Below are 14,734 nucleotides of genomic sequence, written 5' to 3' on the forward strand. Positions count from 1 at the left end.
ACTTTGGCCCCTTCTGAACATTTTTTGATATGATCTAAAATTTCATACGTTCCCTTTTATAGAGGGAAAAAGTTGAGTCCATTCAGACTCCCTGGGGTCTTTGATGGCTGGTTTTATTCTAAGAAAAACAGAGTTTGTTAAATATATAAATCACCCTGTTTGCTCATAATAATTTATGTGAGATGTACTTTGTACTGAGTTTGTATTTCTATCTTAACCTGCTGAACACTCCTACTCCTGCAGTGCTTAGCTTTCACTTTGTTTAGTCACTTGGGTATTTGTATATTCCCTCGGCGGGGTCCCCAAAGGAGATATATGGGTCATTTCTCTTTGTATTCCTAGTAGAATTTGGCATGAAGTTTTATACGTGTTAATAGGACTCTTACTTTCAAGTGACAGGCACCCAGTGTAAAATGACATTATCGAAAAGGAGATTTATTGTCACAAGAGCCCCATTTCAGGCTTCAGGTATAGCTTGATCCAGGTCCTCAACTGTATCAGAACCACCATTTTCACCCTTGCTTCCATTCTTTCCCTCCCTGTCTTTGCATCACCTCCTCTGGAACTCCGGCATGCATTTATGCGCAATGACACCTGCAATTCCAGGCTCATATCCTCAGAACTCTAAGCCCAAAAGCCAGATTTCTCAACCTGGACACTAGTGACATTCTGGGCCAGATAATTCTGCCATCCAGACTCTCCTGTGCATTGTGGGATGTGTGGCAGCATCACTGGCCTAGTGGCATTTCTCACCCTTCAGTTGCAACAACCCAGAATGTCCCCAGACATTGCCAAATATCCGCTGGGGGAGCAGACTTGCCTCTGCTTGAGAATGACCTTGAGCATGGGGCTGGGAAGTCTTGGTGTGGTAGAGAGAGGATGTGTTAGGGGATGTGGTAGAAAGCTTTGTGCTCCCTGGTTCTTCTGCTTATTAGCTGGGTCACTTGGGGTTAGTTTTTCCCACACTTCTCACTCAAATTAGATCATGCCTGTGAAAATATTATCTTTTGTGAAGTTTTTATTGCAGTATAACGCACAAACAATTATACATGTGGTGTACTAAGGGACTTCACAGCTGGAATAATCGTGCACAGCCAACATCCGGAGGCCCCTCCCAGCCAGTCATCCTCCAGAAATAAACACTGTCCTGCCTCCCGCCATCGTAGTTTGGTTTTGCCTTTTTCAAACTTTTGCAAAAATGGAACTATGCCTTGTGGTTTTTATACCTGTTTTTATTCATCATGACGTTTGAGCATTTACCATATTATTGCATACAGAATAGCTTGTTTACCCTCATGCTGCCTGTTTGCAGTTGTGCGACTGTGCCTCGTACTTTTCAGTTCTGCTGATGGGCAGTGGGTTGTGTCTGGTTTTCGACTGTGAGAGGCGCTGTGCTGTCTTTGTACGCAGCTGTTGGTGAGCCAGGGCACATATCTGCCGCGATCCCTGGGCTGGAATTGCTGGCGCCTGCACCAGGGTTTTATTGGGTTGGCCCAAAAGTCTGTTTAGATTTTTCCATAAAATAAAAGACACATTTTTCATTTTCACCAGTAACTTTATTGATTTGGATACTTTGAAGATGTCGGCTATCTCCCGCTTTTGGCTTCTAGTGGGTAGGGGCCAGGGTGCTGCTAAACATCTTCCAGTGCACAAGACAGCCCCACAGCAAAGAATTATTTGTCCAAAATGTAAATATACCAGGAAACTTCACAAACCACTTTTGACATGTTTGATCAGCCACAGCACTTTCTCCATACACCGCACAAATCTTTTTTGCATTTTATTGCATTTTTACCTTTCTTAAAATAATAAAGCATAATATGCCAAAATTGTTGCGTATTTTCTTCCATCTTCAGTGTTAAAATGGCTGTGCAAAAATTCACCAATTTTGATAATTTTTTTAAAAAAATGTACACTGGCCTGGCTGGCATAGCTCAGTGGATTGAGCACAGGCTGCGAACCAAAGTGTTGCAGGTTCGATTCCCAGCCAGGGTACATGCCTGGGTTGCAGGCCATGACCCTCAGCAACCACACATTGACGTTTCTCTCTTTCTCCTTCCCTTCCCTCTCTAAAAATAAATAAATAAAATCTTTTTAAAAATCTTTAAAAAAATGTACACTGATATGACAGTTCTCACAATACAATCTAACCAAATTGTTTTGAATGAATTTAAGGACAAATAAGCACTGACAGAGCCATCACATGGAAAAAACATAATGGACTTTCTGGCCAACCCAACAGAAAAGGGACCCCAGTTTTCCTTTTCAAAGATTTCGTAACGTATATAACTAATATTGGGTGATTGCTATTATTAACTGCTAGTTCGTTGTAGTTGTGTTTCTTAATCTTTGAGAGATTAGTTTGAAGTAAATTTTGATAAAAATTACACAGAGTAGTTTATTTTTAATAAGGTATTCACTCTTATGTATTTTATTAGCTGAGACCTCTGAAATGCAGTGAATCTATTTGCCCAGTTTGCCCGGAAGTGGTATGAACAGCTCGTCGGTACCTGGGCAGTGATTCCGTGTTTCTGTCTTCACTAGTTCATCTTGCTGTGAGCTCAGTCTGTGCAGTCGGGCTGTGTCTGTGTTGGTGACACCTTCTGATCAGTCGTTGGGGTATGATGGTGTAGGGGACAGGGTGAGCAGGTGGCCTTCCTTACCTCGGGGCACAGCAAAGCGCGGAGGATAAGTCTGGGATTCTGCCCGCGGGAACTGGGGGAGGCTTCTGAAAACCGCAGGTGCCAGAGCCCCACCACCAAACAGAACCGGCTGCCTCCTCTGCACCGGGGTGGGACTGGGCGTTCATTTTTTAGAATATTGGCGGTTCTAGGGTGCAGCCACACTTGGGTTGTGAGCGAGCACACTAAATGAAGAGGGTGCAACAGTGAGGACCAGTGTTCCAGGCGGAACATTCAGTGATTCATTCCATGATTTCTGTCAATATTTATACTAACCAATCAAAATGTTTTGACTTTTAAAACTTGTTTTAGAAATCTTACAAAAATAATTTCATAATCTTTCAGCGATATCTTCTTCCACTCTTTCATTTCCTTTCTTACCTTCTGCCTGTCCCTGTTGTTCACTCTTGCAGCTGTTAAATCATTTCTTAGGTTGGATTTTAGCCTCACTGTTTTAGAGGTTTGTAGGAATGTGTTGGTTTAATCAAAAGGTTGTGGTGAACCGATTATTTTGGAGCATGACTCGGAGGTGGTGTTTGCATAGACCCTTTCCGTGTGGTTTGAAAGCCGCATTTATCCAGTTTGCCGTTTCAGAGCCAGGGAAGCTGAATACTCCTACTGTTTAATGTGACGAAAGGTATGAATGGATGCGGGTGTGTGGCCCCGCGTTAGGGACTAGCAGTCATTAGCGTTTCATATGTGCCAGACGCTTCCTCAGCCAGCTGATGAGCCCGTCTGATCTCCCTTGTGGGAAGATGTAACACATTAATCTGACCTGGTGGCTAATTGCGAGCACAAAGCAGGAGTTGAGACCTCTGTGCTCAGGACAAGCCGTCTCTGGCACACACATTCTGGGCCTTGCTCGTGCTTGCGTTCTAGCATCTGTCACAGTGTATTGAAAATCACATGTTAAGACGTGTCTCTTCCCTCCTGCACGGCAAGCCGCATAGGTCAGGAGGAATCACGTCTTACTCCCTGTTCGACGAGGTGCACTCACACCTCTGCGTCGGACCTGATCTCAGCAGGCCGAACTGCGGGGTGGAAATGCTCACGCGTGTCCTGTCTAGATGCTGTCAGGTGCTTTATTCTCTTCAGATGATTTAAGACAGAGTGAGGAGGTAGGAAAGACTTGATTTAATTTAGTTTTCTCCCTCTACTTAACCTTGTTTTTCACCAAAAAAAGAAAAAAAGAAAAAAACCCACACACACTTAATTAACACCCAAAACAAAGCTGTGCCTCCCTGAAATAATTATGCTGAATAATCATTTTCTGTTCGAAGTGCTTGTTTTTAACCCCTTGCAGTGAGCAAACATTTCATCCAAGGGACAGAGGACAGCGTGGCTTGTCTTATTTATGCAGTTTTGGAATGTTTTAATGTAAATAACAGGAAAAAATGCCAGTCTTTTAACTACACATGCAGGCTTCTTTAGATTCATGTAATATTTATTTGTTACTAGTTGGCAGAAAAACAAAAATGTGAATGTAAAGTAAAATGACTTTCCATTCTGAATTTTGTTTCAGGAGCTCTTTCCTAAGTTCTTATGAATAAAACTACACTTGGTGGTGCTTTTATAATCCTTTAAAATCCCTAAATCCTTTAAAAGAAAGTTGACCCAAATGTTTAACAAGGGCTTTATTTACAGAATGAACATTTCCGACTCTCTTAGAGTGTCATTTTCTAGCTACTTAATAAGAACAGTATTCACGTAAGCTTGCTGCAGAGACCTCGTACTATGCTGTGCATTTGTTAGTACATGAATTCGAAAGACACTTGGTTGTGAAAGAAGTGATTTACTTGAAAGTTGAACTTTAGTATAAACTCAAGTAGGTCCACAGAAAAGCAGTTCAATAACATTGCATGCCTGAACTGGGCCTCTTTAGTACTGAAAGTTCCTATTTGTTGTGATCCCTAATGTAAAGAGGAAATAAAACCAAATCTTAAAGCCTATGGAATTTATTCCAGTAAAATGTTTTTCAGATTCTTGTTTTTGCTTTGGTTAATTTTGATGGACTTTATCTGCTTATCTGCAGTCAGCAATGACGTAGATATTATTGCTGCGACTAAACTAAAAAAAGGTTTTTGTTACAAGTACCCAGATCGTATCAGTGGGAATGAATTCCACTGGCCTCAGCGGATCTGCCCTAGAAGGGTCCGTGTATTTGTAAATATTGTAACTGGAAGTGTATGTTCTCCTAGAGACTGAAGTTGACCTTGAGACATTTTTCACTCAGGTTTGCTTCTTTTAGGGGGTAGTATTGGCATCCCCCTTTATTTTTATGTATCTCAGTAATCTGCTAGCTTCTGCAGACCTGTCTCGGCCCTTGGTTTGTTCCCAGTCGTGTCCTCTCCCTTTCTGGAAGCCGGAGCGCTGGCTTCCCCTGCACCTCTGACATCATCCTTGCCTGCCTGCCTTCCTGCTTCTCTGCCCGAAGTGTTGGTGTATCCTGAGGTCTCATCCTTCCTCCCTTTCTTTACTTTCCCTTTTTCTCCTGCCAAGGTGTTGACATCTGAATCTAGAACTCCTGTCACAGGGGTCAGGCCCATTTGCCCATCTGCCCACTATTTGCCTTTACTTTCAAGTCATCCTGCTCTTCCTCCTCATGTGCAAAAGCAGAACTCATGGTAGTATCTCCCCCCAACTTACTTCTTTTCTGAATTTCTGACTTGGGCTAAAAGCACAACTGTCTGCCAAGAAGTCTAAGCCAGAGCTTTGCAAGTCCTGTGCAGTCTTCAGTACCCTCCTGTCCTCCTTCTAGGTGATCACCACGTCCTTTGGATTCTGTCTTCCAGATTCTATTTATTTATTTATTTATTTAAAATTTTTAATTTATTTTAGAGAGGGGGGAATGGAAGGAGAAAGAGAGGGAGAGAAACATCAATGTGTGGTTGCCTTTCACATGCCCTTTACTGGGGCCCTGGCCTGCAACCCAGGCATGTGCCCTGATGGGGAATCAACCTGCAACCCTCTGGTTTGCAGGCCCATGCTCAATCCACTGAGCTACCCCACCCAGGTGTCTTCCAGATTCTTTTATTCATCCTTTCTCTCCATCTTCAGTGCTGACCTTTAGCTCAGCTCCCAGCAGGCCCCATGCCAATTTTTCAGTGCTCCATTCCCTTCCCAAGCAGGGCTGGCTGGCATCCATCCCTCATTTCTGAATCCCTGCCTCCTGGCATTGAGTCATACCTGGAAAAATGTTTGGAAATAACTGAAGTGAATGATCCAGTTCTCTCATGTAACAAGTAACAGTATAGGTGAGCCCAGGACAGAGAATGGGGAATTCAGGACTTCCTCCCCAGGGGCCATTATGCCCTCCTCTTCCAGAAAGCAGTGCCCAGGTCTGTTCTGGTAACAGAACTAAACAATCAGGAGAGGTTTACACAATTACACACATTTGGAGCCCATTCTTTATTTAAACAGTCTGCTAGTATGCTTGAATGATTTATAGTAATCTTTAAACATTAGGTTTTTAACTGTCTATGATTTATTGTTGAAACTATGTTTGGCAATATGCCTTCAAATATTCTGAAATTGTTATATTCCTCTGGTCAGGATCCCAGTGATGTTTTTAACCCCGATGGTCTCCTTTATACCCACATCGCACGTAACTCCCCAGAGCAGGGAGAGGCAGGCACTGACTGACCTTTGACGGCAACAGGTCATCATTTTAAGACCCAGATGAAAGTATGGAACCACCAATGTTGGTGGTTGGAAAAGCGACCACAGCTCAAGCTGACCGAGGTACAGTGCACTCTTTGTGCCTCTTCTGACCTTGCGATGCAGGGACCCAGGTCCATCCCCTGCTTTGTGTCTTACTTGAGTCTGTGCCATTTATTACTAAGTCACCGTAAGTGCCTGTGACTTCACATATTTCCTCCTGCCTTTGGTATGTAGTGAAAGACACGGTTACTTGCTTCAGATGCAGTGGGTGGCCCCGTGTACAGAAATGTCAGTTATTTTAACAAACCTCGAAAGACTGGGTAACCTTTGAGTTTTCTGTTCAAAGAGTGGTTAATCATTGGGAAGACTCACATGACTCCTGGTAAAATAATTTCACACGCTGTGCAAGGTTCCTTACTTGCATAAATTGGCTATTTTTCTTTGAAAAACAGCATTATTCTTTACCTCATAGGAACAACTTTTAACTGAAAAATCTTAAGCATTTCTCTTTTTTTGTCAAAGAGAGAAACAGAGGCTGTTGTTGCCAACATCCCGGGGTGACTTGTCGGCAAAGGTGTGAATGAAACCTAGACTTCCAACCTCTTTCTTCTCCCTTTCCCGTCTTTTTTCATACTGATGAGCACTTTTTAGGCCTCCATGTGATGTCTAATTATTTGGCAGCAGAGGAACGAGCTATGCTACAGCATCAGCAAGTAGTTCAGATGGATGCTTAATGTCTGTTGACGTTTCTCCTTATTTAGTGTCATTTAGGTTTTATGCTACAGTAATCAATTTTTAAAATATAAAATATCCCTAAAGGTATTTTGACTCTTTATGTGATACAATACCTTGAAAGGATGTCTCATAACCTTCTATGGCAGAGATGTGCTCGATATAAAATCACAGAGAGAAGAATCATTTGAGTTATTGGGTCTTCAGGGATTATGTCGTGAACCCAGAACATAAGTATAATGTATTAAAAACACCCCCCTTTACTGTATATATTGATCTTTGACCTGAGTTGAAAAGGTTTCTTTTTTTTCCTTCCCTGTAATGTTAAAAAGGCATTGGGCCTATGGGTATTGGGCTTTAAATGGAATTTCCTTACATGGGACAAAGAAAAAAAATAGCTCTGGGTGTTAGGTCCTGACAGTAACTGTGCACTTCCCTATGAAGACTGAATCCATGCTGGTCTCGTGTTAGTGCCGTGGCTGTAGGTACCTCATCCAGATGATGGCGCAGACGCTCCTCACTGGGTGACAGACTCACCTTCCTGTCTGCTGCTGGAGGGATCTTGTCCTAAGCCGCTGGTGAGAGGGTGGGGCAGTCGGGATGACCGCAGCACAGGAGAGCGTTCTGTTCATTCTCTTGATTGTGACTTTACATCGAACCCAAAGGCTTTGGAGGCTCCTTGGGTGGAAGCCCCAGTGTGTTGCTATAATAATGACACCGCTGTGGTTGCTTACTCTTTGATTAAAACCTCCAAGCTTTGCAGTTAATACTATTCAACTATTAGGAAATATAGGACTCCGCATTGAAGAAAATAATGACGTTTGCGTCTTATAAGATTGTTTCAGTCTTGTCTTGTCATTCTCCTCCTAACCATTTATTGTGGGAGACTTTCCAAGGTACACTGCCGTGAAATCTAGAGTAACTGCACAGTATTTTGGTGAGCCACCTTGCAGACAAAACTCTCTGGGAGGTGACACATTCTCCAGAGAGGACCTTTGGTTTTGGAGTGGGACCAGCCTGCATTCAAGGCTTGCCACGTTGGTTGGGTGTCTGTGGGGCAGTTGACAACCTTGTGGGGTGTAGTGGGCATGTGAATCCTCTAGCTCAGCCCCTTGTCTGTGAGAGGTGCTTAATATATATGGCTGTTCCTCCCTCCTCTCTGCAACTTGTGTATTTCTCTGCCCTCTGGGAGGGCAGATTTCTTTTTCTAGAAGTCCGGTAAGCTGACAGTGAGACAAATGCCAGAGTAGGAACACGCAGCGTCCCTGTAGAGCCCTCCTTTGGCTGGTACCCTGTGACAGAGTGTGCGGTGGGGCCGGGGGAGAGCGTGGTTTTGGCTCACTGTGTGCGTGAGTACCGACTACTGCGTGCTCCAAGGTAACACTCCGTTGTCCTCTCCCTGCAGGTGCCTGAGATCATCAGCTCCATCCGCCAGGCTGGGAAGATTGCCCGCCAGGAGGAGCTCCATTGCCCGTCGGAGTTTGATGACACGTTCGCCAAGAAGTTCGAGGTGCTCTTCTGTGGCCGGGTGACCGTGGCGCACAAGAAGGCCCCGCCAGCCCTGATCGACGAGTGCATTGAGAAGTTCAATCACATCAGCTGCAGCAGGAAGGCCGAATGTGACTCGGCCTCCCGGAATTCCGAGACCGCCAGCCCGGCCGGGGGTTTTTCCTTCACGGACAAGGTGCGATCTGTGCTGCAGCCGGCGGGGAGCGCGGAGCAGAGCCGCTGGCCCATGCGCAAATCCTTCTCGCAGCCGGGCCTGCGCTCCATGGCCTATAAGAGGGAATTTCAAGATGGAAGCCTTCGAAGCCACAGTTTCTTCAGCTCTTTTGAGGAAGGCGACATTGAGAACCACCTCATCAGTGGACACAATATTGTGCAGCCCACAGATATCGAGGAAAATCGAACTATGCTCTTTACGGTAAAATATCCCCAAGCCTCGTGCTCATTCCCAGTCTGAGATAACTAACTATTCAAAAGAAAATCAACTTTGTTGAGCAAAGATGCTTAGTCAGTCGCTTTGGGATTTATGAGTGATGCCATATATTTTTATACTGAATAATTCTTTTCTCAGGATAAAATCCCTGCTTTTGTCCTAAGCCTTTACAATCGTCAAGGGGAAAGATGAAGAGAATCCATTTCCTTGTGTAATTTTTACCTCCCTGCACCGTGGTTGCGAAGATAGCTCTTCAGGGTGGAAAGAATGTAGTTAGTATGTGTAAAAGAGGCCCCAAAGGGATTTTTAAAAATTTATATTAATTTCAAGTAATCTATTTCGACAAACTCTTTTTGGGAAATACTCCTTCCTTACTGTTTTTATTAATTTTTAAAGCATTTACCCTTTGTTAGTAAGGATCATTGGAATTGGAGATATTGTGATTTTTGAAATTTATACCCAAACTGAAATATTAGTTTAGCCAACTGCCTATTCATTTTTTCTCCTGCAAGTTTTGTAAACTGAACAGGGATCCAGTGTCCGAAGAGGGATGGACAGGGAGGCTGACTCTGGCAGTTGGGGTGCCTGGGTCCCGTGCTGGCCTGGACTCTCCTGCTTGGGCTCGGCCCCCATGGGCGCCCCCCCCCCCACCCCACCCCCGGTCTGCAGTGATGGGCTTGGGGCTCTCCCGGCAGCGAGCTGGCTTCTGAAGGTGCAGAGAACGAACTGTGCTTGATCCTCCTTCTCTGTGTTTTCTTTGGCTGAAGGCTGACAAACATCCCAGAGAAAGCAACATATCTTCAATGTCATATCTCACTTTTGTGCCCCACTCAGGGCAGTGGGATGGCTGAGGGATAAGGAAGCAGGCTACTTAGGTTAGTGCTTACGGCTGCGTGCAGGTTTAAGATCAAGAGAGTGAGTCAGGGTAAAACGGGCTGATTTCTTCCTCTTTTTGTCATAGACCTAGTCAGCCTTCTGCTTTAATCTATATTTTTATTTTATTTTTTTAAAGATTTTATTTTATTTATTTTTAGAGAGGGAAGGTAGGGAGAAAGAGAGAGAGAGAGAAACATCAATGTGGGGTTGCTGGGGGTCATGGCCTGCAACCCAGGCATGTGCCCTGACTAGGAATCGAACCTGTGATACTTGGTTCACAGCCTGCACTCAATCCACTGAGCTACGCCAGCCAGGGCTAATCTATATTTTTAAAAAATCCCTCCTGGGTGTCATTAGGAAAGCTGCTTGGTGCATTTATTTTCAAGTATTTATCGTGTGGCTGCTGCGTACAGGGTCCCTTGCAATAGAAATACACTAGAAATACAGCAGTGAACGAGACATGTGGCCTCTGCCCATGTGGAATTTAGATTCCCATAAGAGAGACCCATAGCTGATTTCAAGTAATTATCTCACTGCCATTGTCATAAATGCTGCAAAGTAGAGGATGCCTCAAGAGCATCGCTGGAATCAGGGAAGACTTCTTTGAGGAAATGATTCTCACTGAGCGGAGAGTTCAGAGTAGACAACAAGAAGAGTTTCCTGGGTTCAGGAAGCAGAGGAGAGAAGGCCCTGGGGGCGGGGCAGAGCACAGGTAACAGGTGGCTGTTGCCGCTCAGTCCTGTAAGGAGGTCTGTTACGCTGACCCACATCAGTAAGACAGCGCTGACTTATGCTAACAGGCTAACTTTCGAAACTCAGGCAAGTAGTACAGGGATACCTAACACAGTGGACTCCACAAATGGCAGGGTTATTTTAACAACAGTGTAAAAAGACTTTTCAGTAAAAAAACCATTAGAAAAGTGGGAAGGGTTTTGTTTTAAGATTTTATTTATTTTATTTTTAGAGAGGGAAGGTAGGGAGAAAGAGAGAGAGAGAAACATCAATATGCGGTTGTTGGGGGTCATGGCCTGCAACCCAGGCATGTACCCTGGCTGGGAATCGAACCTGCGACACTTTGGTTCGCAGCCTGCGCTCAATCCACTGAGCTACGCCAGCCAGGGCTGAAAAGTGGGAAGTTGTAAAAGAGAGCTTCTGTTTTCTGGAAGACTCCTCTCGGGAGGGGAGCTGAGGCTTGCTGCTGACCTTTGGTCCCTCCATCCCCAAGAAGGCCTCCATCTCATGTAGGGCCGTGCACTGAGTCGTCCTGTGCTGCCCAAATCCGTAGGATGAATTACACCTTCGAAGTAATTTTTCTGCAGTGAGACAGACAGGATTTTCTAGGACTTGCCCCTTCTATTCTTTATTTTCATAGGTCATGAAATGAGAACGTTTGTGTGATAAATCTGACTTCAGTTTTCATAAGAAGCCGGTTGCTTTTTTTGTTTGTCTTTTAAGATTGGTCAATCTGACGTTTACCTCATCAGCCCTGACACCAAAAAAATAGCGTTGGAGAGAAATTTTAAGGAGATTTCCTTTTGTTCTCAGGTGAGTGGAGACCAGTTGTTGGCTCAACTGCAGCTGAATTTTCAGTGAATCATTTTAATACCTGTCCTCCGACAGCAGTGCTAATGGTCACAAGATGTGTGCGTTCTGAGTACTTGATTTGTGTTCCTGCTTGTCTTTTTTTCTTTGCTTTGGTGTATTAAGGCAAAATATAAATATAATTGAGATTAAGAATTTTGTTTTTAGAAACAATAACCTAGAAAAAATAGGTCTGTTTTTTATTTTTTTACATTATTGGTGGTAATGTTTCCCACTGATGATTTCCAGGTGTATATGTGTACATCTCTGTGGGTGTTTTACATACATATTTGTATATACACATATATATGTATTTTAAAGTAGATACTTATTTCTCCTCTACAAAAATTCATAACTTTTTTGGGTACCAATCGCCATTGTTTCTTTTTCCTTAAAATATAATGGAGAGCCCGTGCTCTCAGGAGACGCCGACGTATTAGCATCTGTGGGCGGTGTCTTGTCTGTATGAAGGGGTCTCTTCGAGGGCACTTTCAAAACAAGTTGAGCTGTTGATACTTACTAAAAAGAACTCTTAAGAAACTATGACAGAGGCCTGGCCTTAATGTCTTACTTTCAAAAGCTTCTCTATTCTTTGTGATTATAGTTTTTGACTCATTCTTCATACCGGTTAACTTCAGTATTTACCCATTTATTTCAGAAGTACACGTTTTACATCTTTTCTTTTCACCTTCATGTCTGTGTATGTCTGCGTGAGTGTATATGCGTGTGCACGTATGTGTGTAAAATTGAGTTTCTTCGTTAACCTCTGTCTTTGATTTCCCAAGTAACTTTTTATTCTTGAATCCCTAACTAAGAGACATTCTTGTTTTTCTGTGTCAGCTTTTCTGCGCTTCCTTTTAGTGCTGACCTGAACATTAAAGATTCCAGTTTTCAAATCTTCTCTTATTGTGAGAATAATCAGAGTAACATTTTAGAAGAGCAGTGTTAGTCATCCTGTTTGAGAGATGTTTTTAGTTACTTAAAATGCCTGAAAAAATAATTTTGTGGTGCTCTGTCCCAACATTTTCGCTTGCCGTTCTGGCGGCGATGCCGCGTTCGGATCCAGCTCAGCGTCCCCTCCTCTCCCCCCACCTCCGACAGGGCATTCGACACGTGGACCACTTCGGGTTCATCTGCCGAGAGTGCTCAGGAGGCGGCGGCTTTCATTTCGTCTGCTACGTGTTTCAGTGCGCCAACGAAGCTCTGGTAAGCCAGATCGAGCCCTTCTTCCCCCGGAACCTGGGCTGCACGGGATTCCAGCCTCACTCGTCATTCTCTGCAAAACCACAGTCTCACTGACACATCATTGTTTGGATTTAGTTATTCTTTCATGCCTATTGCGTATCTAATTAGCACACATGTGAGACTTATTTGGTGGTGCATTTTCCATGTTCGTTATTTTCGAAGAACCCGCTCACTTGCACCTTCTGGTTTGGCAATTTTAAAAATAATGGCATTTTGAACTTTGGATCAGAGGAGTTGGCCTTTTCACTTGGTATCTAATTCGTGTTTTCAGTTTTTACCTCATCTCCTTTAAGAGCCTTGAGCATCTGAGTGGTATTTCTCAAACGGGAACCCAAGCAGCTGTGATTATTACCCACCAACCTCTGACTGAGTGTTCAGAAAATTCATGAAATACTGAGTCCTTCCACAGAGTTCCAGATGCTCGGCCCAGCTCACTTTATTTACGTGGCCTTCTCTTTGACCAGGTGGATGAAATCATGATGACCCTGAAGCAGGCATTCACGGTGGCGGCCGTGCAGCAGACAAAGGCGCCGGCCCAGCTGTGCGAGGGCTGCCCGCTGCAGGGCCTGCACAAGCTGTGTGAGCGAGTGGAGGGTGAGTAGGGGCCTGTGCGTGCTTCAACACAGCAGGAGTGAAAGGCGCCCGGGAAACCAGACGATCTGCATTCGTTGAAAGGTTCTGCCTCACAGAGCCTTGTATTGGTTACTGGGATTGTCGGTGAACTCTCAGCATACAGTCGGTGAATGTGTTCTGTTTGTCAGATGTCATGCTAGGTGCTCGTGATATGAAGATAGAAGTCTATGCCTCCTTTGCCATTTCCCCGGCGGGGGCTCTGAAGGTAGAGGAGGAATGAGGGGGAGAGGGTACAGAACCAGCCCAGTTCTTCCTCAAGGTTGCGTGAGTGGTCAGTCCTATTGGCTGCTACAGAGAGATCTAGTAACATGAGACCCAAAGAACAAGACACCACTGGGTGTCTCGATCAGAAGGTCACGGGGAACCTCTGCCAGAGCAGGCTTAATGGAGTGCAGGGGACAGAATACAGGTTGCCATGGAGTAGCAAGTGAGAAAGAGTAAAGGAAGCAGTAACTGAGTATGGACTACTGTTTCTAGAAATTTGACTTCAGGAGAAACCGTAATGTTATGATTTGCAGCTGTTGTCTATTGAGAATGCAAGCTGTGCCAGGCACTGTGCTGAGTGCTTTTCTCCACGTGTATTCGGACCCATTTCGCCCTCACTATGTCGTGGGTGAAGAAGGGCCTGTGTATTTTGCACATTGTAGGGATGAGTTGCAGATTAAAGATGTCCAAGAGTGAGCTAGTGTAAAGTAGGAATAAACTAGTCCAGCAGTCAGGCCCAGGTGGGGAAGCACCAGCTGGCACCTGCCACTGAAGCTGTCCTCCTTGTGTGGTGACGAGCCAGTTGACATTTTACAGTTGGAAGGGTTTGAGCAAATCCAGAGCCTGAGGGGCCACATGAGCCAGAATGGAGTGGGGGCGTCCCTCCCCAACACGGGTGGAAAGTCGGCCTCAGGCAGGGAGCAGCGCTGTCTCTCGGACGGCAGGGGCCCAGGGCCAAGGGTGAGGATGCTCATCAGGGGGAACCCCAAAGTGGAGGGGTCCACTCCTCTCCGTTCTTGATTTTGCATCTTGTTCCTTTTATGGGAGGATTTCTAAAACTTCTCTGTGTGTGGTTCTGAGGGGAACCACAGATGTAGGCAACCCATGCTATTGTAAAAAGTAAACAAAGATTTGCCTGTTTCTCTCTAATACTTACACGCTCTACTGGTGTAAAGAAAAATGTCCTTATTATGAAAATCTGACTCGTCTTTTTTGTAATTGTAGTAAAAATACACATGACATGAAATTGATCATTTTAACCTCTTTTAAGTGTACAGTTCAGTGGCCTTACGTGCACTCGCACTGTGGCTGCATCACCACCGTCCGTCTCAGAGCTTCGTCATCTTCTCAGACCAAAACCCATGAAACATCAACTCTCACTTTCCCCTCTCCCCAGCCCCTG

At 44.6% G+C, this 14,734-nt stretch overlaps 1 protein-coding gene across 6 annotated transcripts in view; it reads left to right on the plus strand.

The window, feature by feature from the left end:
- TBC1D1 (TBC1 domain family member 1) overlaps window positions 1–14,734 on the plus strand; it is a 207,024-nt gene that overhangs the window by 93,534 nt on the left and 98,756 nt on the right. For all 6 annotated transcript variants that reach the window (XM_045834194.1, XM_045834193.1, XM_045834197.1 and 3 more), the window contains 4 exons: window positions 8,479–8,997; window positions 11,344–11,433; window positions 12,571–12,675; window positions 13,179–13,308. In XM_045834194.1, the coding sequence (XP_045690150.1) occupies window positions 8,479–8,997; window positions 11,344–11,433; window positions 12,571–12,675; window positions 13,179–13,308 (844 nt within the window). The remainder of the gene's footprint in view (window positions 1–8,478; window positions 8,998–11,343; window positions 11,434–12,570; window positions 12,676–13,178; window positions 13,309–14,734) is intronic.

This window comes from Phyllostomus hastatus, unplaced genomic scaffold (genome assembly GCF_019186645.2).
Source record: "Phyllostomus hastatus isolate PE091 unplaced genomic scaffold, TTU_PhHast_1.1 phas_contig_196, whole genome shotgun sequence".
NCBI lineage: Eukaryota > Metazoa > Chordata > Mammalia > Chiroptera > Phyllostomidae > Phyllostomus > Phyllostomus hastatus.